The 18,932-nt window shown below is 39.6% G+C and overlaps 1 protein-coding gene across 1 annotated transcript in view; it reads left to right on the top strand.

Annotated features, from left to right (window-relative positions):
• The first annotated feature begins 7,986 nt into the window (after positions 1-7,986).
• Positions 7,987-18,932, top strand: part of FAM107B (family with sequence similarity 107 member B) — a 235,584-nt gene continuing 224,638 nt past the window's right edge. Inside the window, exon 1 of the mRNA XM_030323365.1 lies at positions 7,987-8,400. Within this exon, the coding sequence (XP_030179225.1) occupies positions 7,987-8,400 (414 nt within the window). The remainder of the gene's footprint in view (positions 8,401-18,932) is intronic.

Raw genomic sequence — 18,932 nt, 5'->3', positions numbered from 1 at the left:
TCTTAGACTGGTTTCCTGCATCTTCTACTACTTTCAGGGGTTGATACTGGATCCCTGAATTTTGTTGTGATTGTCTTGCTGGGATATGGGCTCTGGCCTGGGGGCGAGGGAAGTCTTCCCCTCAGGGCAGGGGATGCTCCCAGCATCAATCACACTGGGATAGGATGAGCCTAGAAAGGCAGTTGTCAAAGGAGAGACAGCTCCTTTCTCTCACGGTCTTGTCTCTTGATCCTAGTTTCTAATGTGGTCTAGATGGGCAAGGGGGGTGGGAGGTGAGATGGTCATTACTAGTTGGAGACTGGACAGTAAAGAGGCAGTGAGGAAGCGCTGGGGGACACGGTAGGGATCAGTTAGGGCTTTGGGGCACTGACAATGATGTTACCTATGCAGCCAGTAAAACAAACAAAACAAAACAAAACAAAACAAAACACAAAACAAAACCAATAACAAAAAACAAAAAACAAACCCAGGTTTTTAAGAGGAGCAATTCTCTTTTGTAATCAATAGTCTGCTTAAACGCCACTATATTAGGACTCATCAGAGAAGCGTCCTATCCAATGGGATAGACAAAATCAGATAGATAGGCATAGGAGCAGATTTATTATAGGAATTGGCTCCCACAGATCTGTTGTTTGCAAGGTGGAGAACTGGGGAAGCTGGTGGTGTAATTCAGTCTTCGTCCCAAGGCCCAAGAATCTGGGAGCTAAAGTATAAACCCCAGCTAAATCTCAAAGCCAAGAACCAGGAGCATGGATACCTAAGGGCCGGTGAAGGTGGTTGTCTCACCTCAAGCACTGAGAGCAAATTCACCCTTCCTCTGCCTGTTTGTGCTATTTTGGCCCTGGTGGATTGCCCACCCATTTTTGGGGAGGGTGGCCTTTACTCAGTCCCCACTTCAAATGCTAACCAACCTCTTCGAGAGACACCCTCAGAGACACAGCCAGAAATATTGTTTCACCGGCTCTCTGGGCATCCCTTCACCCAGTCGACTCGGCTGAACTGTGGAGGAGAGGCGACAGGTGTGGCTTCTCTGGGGCTGATGTATAAAGGGGAGGGCAGTGCCTCCCAAGGTTGTTGTGGCAGGACAGGGATGAGTGGGATCCCCAAAGGGAAAGTGAATGTCAGCAGACAAAGACATGGGCTGTAAGAGCAGCCATCTTTCCCCACGCAAGTTATTTCATTTCTGGAGGCCAGCAGCTTTCCCTTATTGTACTTAGCATACTTGCTCATATGCCCTACTGGTCTCTGAACTCTAAGAAAGCAAGAATTCTGTCTTGTTTGCTCATATCCCCATAGCAGCCCCTACCTCAGAATCTTCAGTGTCATGGGTTCACAGTAGATATCTTTTGAATAAATGAGTCCTACTCTTAGTGTTTCACCTCTGAGTTCTATATGGACCATGACTAATATTCTTAAGGCATTCTGACAATGGCACCAAATGACTTCATTCGCTCTTAGGTCTTAGATCAGCTGTGTTAGTCTTCTCTTTGGAGAGATCGTTTGGGCCAAACCTTTGACTTATATCTGTGACCCTAGAAATAATTATGTTGGTACCATGTTACTTTGGAATGTTTCTATGCTAGCTTTTTATTTTAAATGGAAAGATTAATATTTGCATATGGTTACAAAAAAGTCAAACAAGAGGACATACCATGAAAAGTGTCTTCTTCCCAGTCCAGATGTTTAGGGCTCTCTCTCCAGAGACAGATACTTCTTAGGCATACTTCCATAAATTTTCTATATAAGTATAAACACATATATGTATATATTTATACAGGCATATTTATAGATGTGTGCACATATTTAACACAATTTGGAACATACAATATAACTTGTTTTTCAATTTGCTTTTATCATTCAAAATAAATCTTGGAGATTTTCCATATTGTCATATGTAAATTAGCCACATTCCTTTCTTTTAAAAAATGTATTGGAAAACTCACATATGATTTAAGTATAAACCATACATAAAGATTTATAATGGAAGAGAATCATCTGCCTCACATCCTCACCTCTATCCCTGTTCCCTTAAAGGCAACCGATTTTTATCTGTTTCTGTCTTTGGTTTTCTGATGCATGGAACCATATTATAAAGGTTTATACTTCTGTTTCTTAATTTATTGACCTGAAATATTATCTATTGAGATTCTGCTATGATAGATGACCATCTATCCCGCTAATATGGTTTTGTCTTTATTTATCAATTCTAGACATTACCATTGATTTGCTAATAGGGCAGGTGAAGATTTAGTTGGTTACTCCGCCCTATATCTTCCTGATATGGTTCCATCTCTATTTAAATTCTCCTTCTGGTCACCTCTGCAGCTTTAGACATGACATGTAACTCCATTCCTCTTTTTTTTTTTTATATTTATTTATTTATTTTGAAAGAGAGAGAGGGAGAGAATGAGTGGAAGAGGTGCAGAGGGAGAGAGAGAGAATCCCAAGTAGGCTCCACGCTCAGTGCAGAGCCCAATGTGGGGCTCGATCTTATGCACCACGAGGTCATGACCTGTGCCAAAGACAAGAGCCAGAAGCCCAAATGACCAGGCCACCCAGGCTCCCCAAGTCCATTCCTCTTTGCATCAACCATAGGGAGTCCTTCTGACTTTGAAATATAACAATATTAGCAAACCTATCCTTCTCTCCAACTACATCACCACCTTACAACTTGTTCATTTCTCAAAATCTCCCAGCTCTCCCTTTATTTTGCCATTGTCAAGTTGATAATGTTTTTATCCTATTCTGTAATCATAATGAAGTCTTCTGTGATTTGCTGGTACTTGTGGGCCATTTATTGAATAGGAGTCTTTCGCAGCAAGTGACAGAAAACTCAACTTACGCAAATGAAACAGGAAAGGAAATCCAGGGGGAAATGAAGACTATGCAAAGCTTCATTCAAAAGTATTTTCAGGACCCAGTTTCTTTCTCTCCATCTCTTAAATCCTGCTTTGTGCTGATTCTACCCTGCTTGTCTCCCCTCAAAAAGACAAGATGTTGGCAGCTGCTCCAGTCTTCTACTTTCTCAAGTTGAAATTGAGTTAATCCACTGGAAAGAAGAGGAAGTTTCTTCCAAGTCAAATTTGGGGATTTATTCTGATTGGAACAATATGTTCTCCTGTATATCCTTGAACCCATCACTGTGATCAGGGGCTTGGGGGATGTTGGTCACCTACCTCCCACTGCTAGAGCCAGGCCTAAAGCTCTATCCAAAGGACAGGAGGAGTTCCCCAAAAGGAAATCAGGGTGCTGTTACCAAAAGAAAGGGGGAAAGGATGCTGGGCAAATACCCACCGTAGACCACAAGCTCTAATGTCTGTAGTGTTCCGTTTACATAAACTTGTGAACTGACTCAGTGAAAGATACAGAGAGTGGAGGTTTCTGTGCTCTAACAGTGGTGGAATAAATTTTTTAAAATGTCATTAGCCAAACAAAACACATCTTTAGGCCTAATTTTGTTTGAGCATCACCAGTACGCAACTCTTGGTCTGTGTATTTATTTCTGAAAGTCGAAAAAAAGAATGGGAATAGTATTTATTTTATTATAGCTACGTATACAGTTTTTATGGCAGCGCAAATTAATGTTTTCACGTTTTCTAGGACCCCTGTCATGACTTGTGCGGCACCCGAAGGGCATGTTCCTGGGATCAAATTGCAAAGACTCTCCCCTCCTTGCTCTCCTCCTGTCACTCAGAGCTCAGCTGCTAGGTGTTGACTGCATACCACACTTTAAATGGCAGATACTGCTGCCTATCCCGCTGCCATTCCCTCATTCTTCCTTGCTAGGATCTTTTCTTCTGCCTTGCTTGTTGCCCTTGATGTTGGCAGTTCTCAAATGTCTTGTGATGTCTTATGATCTGTTTGTATTTTCACATGAGGGAACAGTTTGAGGATCGGGAGCTCTGTGAATGTTGACGAGACTCTGTAACTAACGGGTTCACTTTAAATGGATAGACAGATGGGGTGCCTGAGTGGCTCAGTCAGTTAAGCATTCGACTTCGGCTCAGGTTACAATCTCATGATCCGTGAGTTTGAGCCCTGCGTCGGGCTTTGTGCTGACAGCTCAGAGCCTGGACCCTGTTTCAGAATCTGTGTCTCCCTCTCTCTCTGACCCTCCCCCGTTCATGCTCTGTCTCTCTCTCTGTCTCAAAAATAAGTAAACGTTAAAAAAAATTTTTTTTAATAAATGGATAGGCAGAGAACTCTCAGCTACTATATTGGGGCCGAAATAAAGCAGCAGAGGGCCTTTATTCTTGGACATTGACATCCACACTAGCTGGCCTTGTTAGTTCACTAGACAATTCATCAAATAGATAAGAACCGTAGATAAGAACTGATTAGAAAAAAACCTTTTTTTGAAGACAAATTTAAATAAAACCCTGATCCCCATACCTTAACTTTTATTTTATTTATTCATGCTTACTTATTTATTTGATTTAATTTATTCATTCACTCATTTATTCATTCTCTTACTCATTTTGTAGCCTCTTTGCAGGTATAGGAAGGTATAGAAAAATTTGACTTTCAGAGGCAGACCTTCAATTAAGCTCACATTTTCAGACCTTCTCTTTTTTAAAAGAATTTTTAATGTTTATTTATTTTTGAGAGAGAGACAGAGAGAGAGAGAGAGAGAGAGAGAGAGAGAGACAGAGTGTAAGCAGGAGAAGGGCAGAGAGAGAGAGGGAGACACAGAATCTGAAGCAGGCTCCAGGCTCCGAGCTGTCAGCACAGAGCCCAGCCCGATGCAGGGCTCAAACTCATAACCTGTGAGATCATGACCTGAACTGAAGTTGGATGCTTAACCAACTGAGCCACCCAGGTGCCCCAGACCTTCTCTTAAGTTCCATTGTACCTGTTGCCCAAGACAAGAGGTTCCATGTGGTTATGCTCAGCATGCTGGCTTTCTGTTTTTCGAGTTTTCTTTTCATTAATTAATATTTCATCTGATTTTTGTTTTATAGGAATTTGTTGCATTTTCCTGTATGTTAACAGCTTCCTTCCTATTCTCTTTGGTATTGTAAATTCAAGTCTTTAAAAAAATTCTATTACTAGTATCTTAATGATTTCTTAGAAAGGGAAGAATATAAATCCATGTACTTAATTAGCATACCACATTAAAAATGAAGTCTCTACATCCTTCTTTTTAATAGTTGCATAGTTTTCAATTGTCTGCATTTTTAAAATATGTATTAACTTGTCTTCCACTGATTAACAATTAATTTTGTGATTCCAAACACTGCTGCAATGAACATTTCTAGACATATCTCTAAGCATAGGTATATCTGTAGAATAATTCCTAGAGGTGAGTATGGGATTGAAGCCTGTTGGAAAGTTCCTCTTTGGGGCAGATGTGTATTTTTAGAAAGTGATATTGTATAGTGATTAACAGCATGAACTCTGGGGCCGGGCTGCCTGGGCTCATAATCCTGGCTCTCTTCCTTAGCAATGCTGTGACCTTGGGCAAGTTACTTAAGTTTCTGTGTCTTGTTTTTCTAATGGGTAAAAATGCAAATTAATAATATCACCTTTCTCCTAGAGTTGTGAGCATTAAATGAGTTAATTTGTTGAGACTCATGACTGCTAATAAACACTCAATAACCATTATCTGTAAATGTTGTTATTTTAGGTAAGACTTAGCCACCATGCTAGCTAAAAAGAAGTCACTGTTCTTCGTGGGCTGGGGCTGGCACTTTGGCCAGAGTTCCTGGGTGTGCCCCTTAAGGGAGACGAGGTGGTCCTTGTGGCCGGGCTGCAAACTCAGGGCCAAGAAGAGAGATACAATGGGTCTGAGGAAGGCTCAGAACTTTTTTGCCCAGAAGTCTACCAACTGTAGCCACTTGAAAGCTGCATTGTTAACTGTTGTCTCTCTAGTTCTAGACAGTGCTTGGCATGTAGTTGAGGGAATAAATGAATGAGTGAATGAGACCAGGTTTAGGAATGATTTTTACTTCTCTTTAATTCCTCCTATCATCCACAAGCCTTCAGTAAACCATTAAACCATTGTTAATCATTACATATTCGCTTGACTGTAAACATACTTGGTAGAGAGGGGACCAAGAAGGCCCCATGTGAGGGACGCATCTTGGAGTCACCCTGCCTGAGGGGACGATAGCAACCATGGTAGAAATGAGACAAAACACTTGGTGAGGGAGCCTGCTGAAAGCCTGGACTTCTTGCTATCATGGGGAGGGGGGATTTACACTGCTTGTACTTGGATATTAAAAGGAGAATGATCTCTCAAGACTGGGAAATCTGGTATACCCGAGTTAGCACAGGCTTGCTGCATGGTAACCTCTCAAAAATGGTGGCTTTTTATTTAAAAATTTTTTTTTTGATGTTTATTTTTGTGACAGAGAGACAGAGCACAAGTGGGGGAAGGGCAGAGAGAGAGAAGGAGACACAGAATCTGAAGCAGGCTCCAGGCTCTGAGCTGTTAGCACAGAGCCCAACATGGGGCTCTAACTCACAAACCACGAGATCATGACCTGAGCCGAAGTTGGACGCTTAACCAACTGAGCCACCCAGAGGCCTCATTTATTTCTAAATTTTGGTAAAGACTAAAGCAAAGTCTGCATTGATGCTGCATCTGCCTTCCTCAAGCCATATCTGACTTGGTGTATGTTGGCTATGACTGCCCATTCAGAGCAATGTTCCCAGTATAGCTGTTATGTCGATGACTGTCAGGTTGAATGAGACTCACAGATCAGATAGGGAGCAGTGATCTCGGACTTTTTACCAGCCCTTCTCAACAGTATACACTAGCATTAGTCTCTTGAAATTTCAAAGAGTTGTTTTCTGTCTCTGTAAAATGGAGGATTAGTGCTATAATATCCACCACCTGTCTTGACTTAAAAGAACATCTTGACATTAAATTAAAAGAGAGAGAAAATGAATAAATTAGAATGGGTAATATACCCTGAAATCTTGATCTGAAAGTCACTATTAATGGTAAAACCATTACAGTATTATATTTCTCTAACATTTCTAGCAGATGTTTGGCTAAGGAAAAATCTCAATTTTGAGCGTATTCTTAGAATATGGTTATAATTTGTTATTTTTCACCATTCACATATTGATGCACTGAAAAATAGAAGATCTATGTTCCAAAGGGGGTTATTTTCTAAAATTAAGTAATATATACAGTAAATGAATGGAACACGCATTCACACATAATACTTGTGTTAATTGTTCATTTGGGCTAATTAGTTTTTTGTTTCGGTGTTGTTGAAAATTAATCAAGGACCTAGATGGGTAGTGAAAAAGCAAATTAACAAAGACTCATTTATAGTTACCAGAAGGAGTAATATGGATCCTGAAGCCAGGAAGCTTGTTTGGAGAAAGATCCAGATAAGTCCCCGTGACATTAATCCCCAAAAACATGGATCTCTCCAGACAAAAGATTCAAACGTACCTCCTATTTTAATAATGAAACAGCTGCCAGGGTCGAGGACCCTCTGGGGGTCTTCGTTTGTGATGGATAAATGGGTGGTGTTTGTTTTGTTTGGGGGAATCAATATTTGAAGGGGGTAACCGAAGAAGGTTATGTTGCTGTTATGATGTTATTGATACACGGGCTAACGCTATTATGGTAGCTATCAGGCTACGTTATCTTTATGCCTCCAAGGTAACCTGAAGCAACTGTCTATTGACTTGGCACTACCTTACACTGGAGCGTCTGCCCAGCCTTGGGACTGTAACCCAAGCCAACACATGCCTCACAGGCAGCTTTCTTTAGCCACTGACGGCATCAAGGAAGGAAGAGCGTGAAATCACCAGGGATGGGATGGATGCTTCCGAAGGGGAGTTGGCTGCTAAGTGACTCCTAGGGAGGGTGGAATTGCCATCTCTTAATTTTGTATTTAGGAGTAACCACTAGCAAGTCCTTCTCTCAGACAAGGAGATACTTATTAGAAGGAAACCGGAGGTGATCTGAATCCCTGGAAAAGTTTCCCCCACTTTGAACTTTGCAATGTTTCACTGCAGGTCATGTCCACGTGGAAAGCAAGGCTCACCAAGAGACTGAAATCTCCATCTAGAAGGATGCATCCATTTCCATGCTCAGCTCTGCTTGCTTGTTTCGGGAATACAAGGGAGAATGCGCCCTTTGATCAGCCCAGCACAGCTGATCCTCATTCCACCATCTATGTACAGCCCACGGCCAAAGCAGACCAGCACCCAAGTCGCTCGAGAGGGGAAGAAGGAACTCCAGAGAAAAGGCGAGATTCCAGCATCCGTTCAGAGAGAAATGGCAGTGCAAATCTGAGTTCAAGTAATCACAGTGCCAACAAGCCTGCTGAGACCCCTGAGGATTCGTCTGGGTCCTTAGAAGGTAAATCGGACTGTGAAGCAGTTACTTTCCAGACTTCTATCCCCAGACCATCAATTATTGAAATGCCAACGGTGAGTTTTCCCAATGCTGTTATAGAAGGAATAGTGTTGGAGGAGAGTTCTGATCATTGGTGGATTCCTTCAGGAAACAAACATGGTTAATGTTATTAGTGAATAAGATGTTGAGGGGAACTCTTAGTAGTGAGAGGAAGTGTGTGAAGCCTTTTAAATTCTCATAAGGTTCTTAAAGGATGTAGAGGGAAGCAATGACAATAAGCACTGGGGCCTTAATAATGGCCAAAATTGGCCTTTAATTAACTGCCCATGGTGCTTCAGAGCCAATGGTGTCTCAATAAAAGATTAAGGGTAAGGTAGTCTGGGAAAGCTTTTTCTTTTCTTTAACTGGTACATGAATTTATTTATATGAAAACCCACAATATAGAAGATTTGATCACAGAATTAAGAAATTGTCCCTACTTAAAAGGAATCACATGGTATCAAAGCAGTCTGGGAAAATTTGGAAATGATGAACCCTATGCATAGCAGTAAAGAAAGGAAGCGACCTATAAAACTATTCATAATATGGGTGTTCCTCTGACAGTTTTCCAAGACTTAGAGGCAGGAGAAGGAAGTTATTTGAAAAAAAAAAAGTGCTGCTGCTCTTAAAAGGCATAATCTTGATATATTTATCTATTTTTTTTTAGAGGCATTACTGAATTTTTAATTGTTGAATATTCTGATTGGATTTAGCTGCACAGCCATGTCAAAGTTCTTGGTAATCCCAAGAGGCAGGGTTTCTTGAATAGTGTTTTCTAGAGATACCTCTTGAGCATTTTTTGGTTATATTCCTGGCCAAGAAGCTTAGGACCAGACTTAAAAAACTGGGAACTATTTGGGGATCCATTACTAAGACATTCTGATTTTTCAAAAATCATTTTTTTTCCATCTAGTCTAACATATTTTGTCTGACTTGCTCACCAAGAAGACTCATTAGCATTGAAAACTGCAAAACAGTGAAGATAGGGTTAAAACATATTTTTAAAAATAGTTTCATTTGATATTTTACATGCTTATCTTAAATTACTGAAGCTCAGCTCTATTTTCTACATCCTTCTATTCTGAGATTGGACAGAGGATTTCACCAAACCCTCTGTTATAGCAAGAACTGTAATGGTTTGTTTTTGTTTTTGTTTTTCCCCTAGCACCACTAAATCAAAACCTCAAAAAATAAACAAAAACCAAAACATTTGTTGGTCAATTTTCAGTTTATATATACATGCACATTAAGATATTTTTAGTAGTACTGTAGTTAGCTGAGTGGACATCATGGCCAAGTTTTTATTTGTTGCATGTTAAAGGAACCAATGATGTACCATTTGATTCCAGCAACCTAGGACCCACCCTATATTGCTAAATACAGCAGCACATACAAAGGGTTGATTTTATTTTATCTTCCTGTTTTAGTGGCATATGTGATACAGGGACTCAAAGTAAATACGTGTATTCAAATATAACCAATTAAACACAGCAGAGTAACATCCATATTAATTGCCCACTAGTATGAGCAAAGGCATGGATAGACTACAGAGGTGAGGCAGGCCTTATGATGGAAACAACCTCAGTGCAAGATGAAATATAAGTGTCCCAAAGAAGACACATATGAGACAGTTGAAAGGAGGTTGGAAAGGTACATTGCAGGGGAGGTCGAATTTGAGACTGGTTTTTTAGAAGGTGGGTTAGGATTTTTAAAGGTAGAGACGAAAGGGAAGACATTACAATAGAAGAAAATTGTGTGAGTAAAATGATGTGGGGGAATGTGGCATAGGGATAAGTACATTAGATTGGCTAAATTGGAGAGGTACCTTGGAAAGGTAGATTGAAGCCAAAAGTGGGATGTCTTGAATGCTGTGGTCAGAACTGAATTTAGTAGGCAGTGGGGAAGCTTTAAGAATTTTGAACAGAGAAATGTCATGCTTAGGATTTCATGAACAGGTACAGCTATGTAGGATGGATTAAAGTTGAGAAGACTGGAGCTGAGGTCATCATAACAATCCTGGCCTGAGGGATATCATAGAAAGAAGAGAGGAAGGTGAGGTGGGTGGGGCAAAGAAGAATGGACCCTAGGGTAGTAAATTCAGTAGCTGCCCAGGTCCCAAACTGGGTGGGGAGGGAAGTGAGACCAAACTGGCAGTGGCGAAATGAAAACATTATGAAACTAAGACTGGGCTGTTGGGGGGAAAGTGGGTCTGCGGGCATGGTAAATGGGCCTCTATTGTAGTTCTTTCTGTAGCGGGGAGCTAATATTTATAGAGCACTCACCGTATTTCTGCTTTACAGGGAATATTCCATGGACCCCAGTTACAGTGAGGTGCATATCCTTATGAGTCCCATTTTACAAATAAGGACACTGACACTTAGAGATGGTAGGACACTTGCTCAAGGTCATGAAGGGAGGAAGAGCCAGGATTGAAGCCCAGATCCTTATTATTACTGGTGTGGTGCTTGAGGATTTACAATGAAATATTCGTCCATGATCTCACTAGACATGCAATTAAATTAAAATTTCATGTGTGTGTATGTGTATTTATATGTAAATGTATCTATGTATATAATCATCATCATTATTATTTGCTTTTTATTCATTTGCTTAACTTTAAAAAAAAAAACAACTTAGATTCATGGTGTATAACACAAAGGGACACTTTCCACTTTGTATCCTGCTGATGACAAGACTTTGTTGATGATAGTGTGGGACTGTTTTGAGATCTTCTGATTAAAAGTGCCATATGACTGCCCAGATTTTTCATTACCTAGTAATTTTGTAGTGACATGTTTTCCCTCGGCAGATGACGAATGAGCTTATTTTATTATAGTCTTGCCTGGAGGCAAAAGTACTTCCCACTGTGATACACTGATCCTCATCATTTAAGCTGCCTTGGTGGAAACAACAAATAATACTCTTTTTTAGAGCTGAGCCTCAGAATATAACCAAAGCTAAGAAATGGGGACAAGTCCCTCTATCTGTTTTTAGTTACCTGGTATTCAGACAAGAAAGTGATTTTTAAAAATCTGAAACAATGCCTTGTCTGAGAGGAAAAGCTGAAGATAGAGAGGCCAAGTGAACTAATTAAAAAAGCAGGTTTTGGGGCGCCTGGGTGGCGCAGTCGGTTAAGCGTCCGACTTCAGCCAGGTCATGATCTCGCGGTCCGTGAGTTCGAGCCCCGCGTCAGGCTCCGGGCTGATGGCTCGGAGCCTGGAGCCTGTTTCCGATTCTGTGTCTCCCTCTCACTCTGCCCCTCCCCCGTTCATGCTCTGTCTCTCTCTGTCCCAAAAATAAATAAACGTTGAAAAAAAAAATAAAATAAAAAAGCAGGTTTTTGGTGGTGTAGATGTATGTGCACATATCTGTATTTATGAAGTGATATCAATTAGTCTTCAATCCTTTTGTGGCCATCTCTTCCATGTTCCAGGCCTGCAATCAAGGTGATAATAACCCTAAAATTGGAATGTTTTATGACTCCTGGTTTTCTTCTGATTGTAATTTTTTTTCTTTCTTGGTGGTCTTGCAATTGAAGTGTCTAATAACTGGTGGGATTGTAGAGTTAATGAAACACAGCAGTATGCTGTTTATTTTTCTGGCCAAGAGTTATCATGTTCTTACTGTGTGCCAGGACAGCCCTAGCTCTGAGGAAACAAAGACTGAAGACAGAGTTTATGAAGTTCCCTCCATTCCAGTGGGAGATACAGTAAACAGGTGGTGTCAATGCAATATGAGAAGGTTTATGGGTCAACAATAGACATCATAAGAACACAAGGAAGAGACTCCTTTCCTACCCTTGGGAAGACAAGGGAGGCTGGAATATACAGAGAAGAAGGGGTTCTACCTTATTCTTTTAAACTTTGCTTCCTAGTTGAAAGGTGCTATTTTCCTCCTCCCTCCCTCTCCCTTAAATGTTGGCAGTGTAAGGACACAGTTCCCACACTAAGCAAGTCTTTCTACAGCAGTGGTAAGTTTTATCTAGTTCTTACTTCAACAAAGTAGCCTGCCTGACACAGGAAGAGAAAATAATTGTGGTTTGGGAAATCATTCCTGGGTATTTTTAACTAAAAGTTGGTTTTAGGGGGGGATGCCTGGGTGGCTCAGTCAGTTAAGCATCTGACTCCTGATTTCAGCTCAGATAATGATCCCAGGGTCATGGGATTGAGCCCTGCATCTGGCTCCTTGCTGAGTGTGGAGCCTGCTTAAGATTCATATTCTCTCTCTCTCTCTCTCTCTCTGTCTCTCTCTCCCCGCCTTGTCTCTCTGCCCCTGCCCCTGCTTGTGCACTCTTGCTCTGTCTCTCTCTCAAATAAATAAAATGAAAAAAATTTAGTTTTATAAAAAGGAAGGGAAACAGGGCCTATCTTGGAGTTGAAAACACCATTGCTTTTAGTAACAGGCTGGTTTTGCTGCTAGACAGAGAAGTGGTAGCCAAGATATCCCTAGACCCCAGGCTTAGGCTGTCACTGCTTTTTAGGGTCTGAGTCTCTGTTATGCCATCAAGAAACACAGTTTTGCAGTCATCCTTCTGTAAGACCTAGTTCCTTGATACCCACCCTTACAAGAGCCTGATGTATAAATCTGAATGACTGTTTAGTTGTCAGCCTGGAGGACTGTCAGGGTAGGGCTTACTAAGCCATCCATTTATTTTCTCTACAGGAAAATTATACACAAAGAGAAATGATAACCAGAAATCTGTTGGAGAGTACGAACTCAGAGGAAGTGGGGGCTACATTTTTTTTATTATAATAAAATATACGTAAGATAAAATTTACATTTTTAATTATTTTTACATATACAGTTCTGTCGCATTAAGGACATCCACAGTGATGTGCAACCATCACTACCATCCATCTCCAGAATTCTTTTCATCTTCTCCAACTCAGACTCTGTATTCATAAAACACTAACTCCCCATTCACCATTTACCCTTCTTCTCATCCACTGGCAACCACCCTTATACTTTCGGTCTCTACAAATTCAACTATTCTCAGTACCTATGTAAGTGGAATCAGACAGTATTTGTCTTTTTGCATCCAGCTTATTTCACTTAGCATAATGTCCTCAAGGTTCATCCATGTTGAAACATGTCAGAATATCCTTCCCTGTTAAAGCTGAATAATATTCCATCATATGTATATATCACGTTTTGTTTACACATTCATCTGTCAATGGACATTTGGGTCATTTCTACCTTTTGGCAACTGGGAATAATGCTGTTATGGACATGCATGTACAAATATCTCTTCAAGACCCTGTTTACAATTCTTTTGAGTATGTACCCAGAAGTGGAATTGCTGTGTCACATGGTAATTCTATCCGTAATTTTTCAAGGAATGGACATATTGTTTTCTATAGTGGTTGTACCAAATGCACCAGCAATGCACAAGGGCTCCAATTTCTCCACATTCATGCCACCACTTGTTTCTAAAGTTTTTGTTCATTTGTTTTGACAATAGCTATGATAATGGGAATGAAGTGGTATCTTGTGGTTTTGATTTTCATTTCCCTAATGATTAATGTGATATTGAGCTTCTTTTCATGTGCTTACTGGTCACGTGTGATCTTCTTTGGAGAAATGTCTATTCAAGGCCTTTGCCTTTTTTTTTAAATTGAGTTGTTTTGGGGCGCCTGGGTGGCGCAGTCGGTTAAGCGTCCGACTTCAGCCAGGTCACGATCTCGCGGTCCGGGAGTTCGAGCCCCGCGTCAGGCTCTGAGCTGATGGCCCAGAGCCTGGAGCCTGTTTCCGATTCTGTGTCTCCCTCTCTCTCTGCCCCTCCCCCGTTCATGCTCTGTCTCTCTCTGTCCCAAAAATAAAATAAAAACGTTGAAAAAAAATTAAAAAAAAAAAATTGAGTTGTTTTGTTGTTGTTGAATTATAGGAATTCTTTAAATATTTTTAATATTAATGCCTTGTCAGATATATATGATTTGCAAATATTTTTCTCCCATCCTGTGGGCTGCCTTTTCATTCTGTGGATAGTGTCTTTTGATGTACAAAAATTTTAATTTTGACAAAGTCCAATTTGTCTATTTTTGGTTTTGTTGCCTATGCTTTTAGTGTCACATTCAGTAAATCACTGCCAAATCTAATACCATCAAGCTTTTTCTCTATGCATTCCTCTAAGAGTTTTATAGTTTTAGCTATTACATTTAGATCTTTGATCCATTTTGAGTAAGGGTCCAAATGAATTCTTTTGCATGTGGATATCCAATTTTCCCAACACCATTTGTTGAAAAATTTGTCCTTTTTCCATTGAATGATCTTGGCACCCTTGTGAAAAGTCAATTCACCATATATATGAAGGTTTATTTCTGGACTCTCTATTACATTTCATTGGTTTATGTGTTTGTTTTTTATGTCAGTAGCACAATGTTTTGATTACTATAGCTTTGTAGTAAGTTTTGAAACCAGTAAGTGTGAGACCTCCAACTTTGTTCTTCCTTTTCAAGATTGTTTTGGCTATTTGGGATTCCATATGAATTTCAGGATGGATTTTTTTTTCTACTTCTGCAAAAAAACATCATTTGGATTTTGACAGGGATTACAGTGACTAGTTAGACTGCTGTGAGTAGTACTGACATCTTAACAATATTGGGTCTTCCAATCCATGAACACAGTTTATCTTTCCATTTATTTGTGTCTTCTTTAATTACTTTCAGCAATATTTTGTAGTTTATAGTATAAAAGTCTTTTGACTCTTCAGCTAAGTTTATCTCCAAGTATTTTATTCTTTTTGATGCTATTGTAAATGGAATTGTTTTCTTAATTTCCTTTTCAGATTGCTCATGTTGGTGTACAGAAATACAATTGATTTTTGTCCATGTGTTTTGTGTTCTGAAATTTTGCTGAATTCATTTATTATTTCTTTTTAAAAATTTAGTTATTTATTTTTAGAGAGATAGAGTGTGTGTGTGAGAGTGGGGGAGTGGGAGGATTAGAGAGGAAAAGAGGAGGAGAGAGAGAATCCCAAGCAGGCTCCACACTGCCAGTGCAGAGCCCAATGCAGGGCTCGAACTCATGAGCCACAAGATCATGACCTGAGCCAAAATCAAGAGTCGGACACTTAGCCGACTGAGCCACCCAGGTGCCCCTCATTTATTACTTCTAATGGTGTGTGTGTGTGTGTGTGTGTGTGTAATCTTTATGGTTTCTACATATAAGCGTATATCATTTGTGAACAGATAATTTTACTTCTTCCTTTACAATTTGGATGCCTTTTATTTCTATTTCTTGTCTAATTGCTCTGACTGGAATTTGGAATGCTACTCAACAATACTGTGTTGGATAGAAGGGCAAAAGTTAACATCTTTGTCTTGTTCCTGATCTTAGAAGATAAACTTTCAGTCTTTCATCATTGGGTCTGATACTACCATTGAGCACAACATGGGTTTTTCAAATATGGCTTTTATTGTGTTGAAGTAGTTTCCTTCTATTCCTATTCTGTTGTGTATTTTCATCATGAAAGACAGTTAAAGTTGGTCAGTGCTTTTTCTGAATCAATTGATATGATAATTTTTCCTCTTTATTCTGTTAATGTGGTGTGTTACAGTGATTGCTATTTTGTATGTTGAACTATCCTTAGATTCCAGGGATAAATCCCACTTTGTCATGGTGTAATCTTCTTAACATGTGGATGGCATTCTGCTTACTATGATTTTGTTGAGGAGTTTTGCATCAATTGTCATCAGGGACATTGGCCTCTAGTTTTCTTTTCTTACAATGCCTCTGTCTAAGTTGGGTATCAGGGTAACGTTGGCCACACAGAATTATTTAGGAAGTGTTCCTTCCTCTTCAATTTGTTTTGGAAGAGTTTGAGAAGGGTTGATGTTAATTCTTTACACATTTGGTAGAATTCACCAGTGACACCATCTGGTCCAAGGCTTTTCTTTGTTGGAAGGTTTTTTGGTTACTGATTTAATTTCCTTACTAGTTATAGGTCTATTCAGATTTTTTATTTCTTCATGATTTAGTCTTGGTGAAGAGGAGCTACTTTGATAGCATCACTGAAGTATGGTAATTATAATCATGATTACCAGTTATTGAGCACTATTAATAGACTAGGCATGGTGCTAAGGCCTTACATGGATTAGCTAATTTGATACTTCTAATCCTTTTGCAATGTTAGTTCCTGATAATCCCAATCACTCCTCTACTCAAAACTTTCCGAAGCCTCTGCGGTTCCCTAAAATATTAATCATGTCTTCATGGTGGCCCGCAGATCCTATACAAAGTATATCCTATTGCCTCTTGGAACTTATCTCCTACTGTTCTTACTGATGGGGAAACTAGGACTCAGTGGAGGTAAGAAATCTGAATCATTCCCACTCTAAGGGTAACCTTTTTAGCGGATAGGAAGCTCAATTAAACCAGTCAAAGCAAGACTTCCTTGGCCAGTGCAGAACTCATGCTACCAATAACTAAATAGCTGCTTATTCAGCTCTCCTTGTCTAGGCTCCATGCCCACCCTTCTTTTCTTGGCACAGTCTTTGTTAAGACCTGAGATAGTTTAATTAATTGGGTTTCAGCTTCCTTGGTTAGAATCAGATTCCAGTCATGTTCTGTTGGAGCTACATCAAGGCCACGCTAATTTGAATTTGGTGTTGGAGAGACTCCTGGATACCTATTAACAGAAAAGCTCCTGGAGCTATTCACCTCTACAGGCAAGTGATCCCATTCAACAAATTTATTTTTATTTTTAATGTCTTAAAGTTATCTTGAAGTTGATCCTTGAGAGTACCATCTGCAGAGGGTAGTACTACTTAGAAGCAAATTTTAAACTTGTGTGTGAACATCTATCATCCCTCATCCCACTGTTAACTCCACATCCCCCTTCTATAAGCATTATTGGTAGCAATTCTGCTACGCTGCATTTCCATTTTCTGGTACAAACCAGTTTTCCTGCATTTCTTTATAAGGAAATCTTCCCTTCCTTTTCTTATGGGCCAAAATAGAAGAGAACACAATTTTAGACTACGTATAAAAACAAATATCCTATTAAGGAAGTTCTCTACTAGGCAGATAATTTTATATAAACATTTTTTAATAGAAAAAACTTATAAATCCATGCAAATATTCTTTTCTAGTTCATTTTCATGCTTCCTACCTCCCAACAAGGGGGGATATGAGCTGCTGGGGACTCCATCCCATTCATTTTAGGGTCTGACAATTTCTTACACTAGGTTTCTACTTTCAAAAGACGTTAAACACAGTGCCATGACAGTGCATGATATACCCAGTGTACTTAGGAATTTTCCAATCCAGATATTCAGTTTCATCCCAACTGGAAAAGAGATAGCTTCCTGGCTTCTCTTAGAATGAAAGAAAATAAATTATCCTCATAACACCATGAAAATTTACATTGCACAGCTTTGACTATTGGAGACTGTCCATAAAAGACTACAGAGAATGGTAAAAATGCAAAATTTTCGGAAAATTTAGAGCTGAGGGGCATATATATTCCAAGCTAAGAAATAAAAATTGAGTGTATAATTTCATCAAATTTTAAAGCATAATTTTCAAGTGAGGTTACTCTGGAATTTACAATTCAAATAAGAATGATAAATACTATCTAAGTAGGTGTACATACGTTGGAGGGAGAGAAGTACAAAAGGAAGAGGTCAGCCCACTTTTGAGCAGCGTCTATTTCTAGCTCATCAGAGAGAATCTGGCAATCTGCCCATGACCTACTTGATCTTTTGCCCTCATTTTCACAGGTGGTTAACAAAAGAGCAAGGTTTACTTTGTTCATAGTCACTGGCCTGGAGTGTCACACCAAAGAGCTACCAAAAAGATGCCAATTCATTGATTAGACCCATTTTCCCTCAATACTTGGATCTGTAGTGTTAGAATTTCCATTCTCTTGATTGTATAACATGCAATTGTACCTCAGTTAAAAAAAATTCCACTATTCTACTCACTGGGTATGCTGGAAATGAACATTTTTTCTGCTCCAGGACAGGGGCTAGTTGAAAGAATGTGCTATATTAATCATGGTAAATTAGAGGTGGTTTTTTTCCCCCAGCCAAGGACACATGTTAACCTGATCTGAACTGCCTTTAGTTTTACATTCATAGTTCCTCCTTTCCAAAGAAAATAGAGCTCACTAAGTTAACACTCCTGATGTGAGGTTGACACACGTGGTTTTGTAATTCTGTACCAGGGGAGGTGAGAGTTTGGAAATTTGGGGATTTAGAGGAAGGGGGAGAGTCTCTACAAGGGGCACAGGACTGCCATGGGAAGTGTTTATGATTTGGTTGTGGCAAGATGGTTTGTGGGTATCCCCCGTTTAGTTAAAGAGAAAATGACAACTCAGGCAACCGTTAGAAACTAAATACACTGGCATAATTTGGTTGTCCACAGAAAAAGAGAAACTTCCCCTCAAATAGACCACCCCCATAAGGAGAATCAGTTTCTGTAACTTAAAGCACCAAATCTCAAAAAGATGTGTCGTACATTACTTATTACTAAGGGTAATTAATGTACTGCAATTTGGAAATCATAAACTGCCTTTAATACTTTTTTTATATAAAACAATGCATACTCTTATAAAAATTCAAATGTG

Source organism: Lynx canadensis, chromosome B4 (genome assembly GCF_007474595.2).
Source record: "Lynx canadensis isolate LIC74 chromosome B4, mLynCan4.pri.v2, whole genome shotgun sequence".
NCBI lineage: Eukaryota > Metazoa > Chordata > Mammalia > Carnivora > Felidae > Lynx > Lynx canadensis.
Note: the sequence above shows the minus strand (reverse complement) of the source record. Positions and strands in the feature narration are given on the sequence as shown.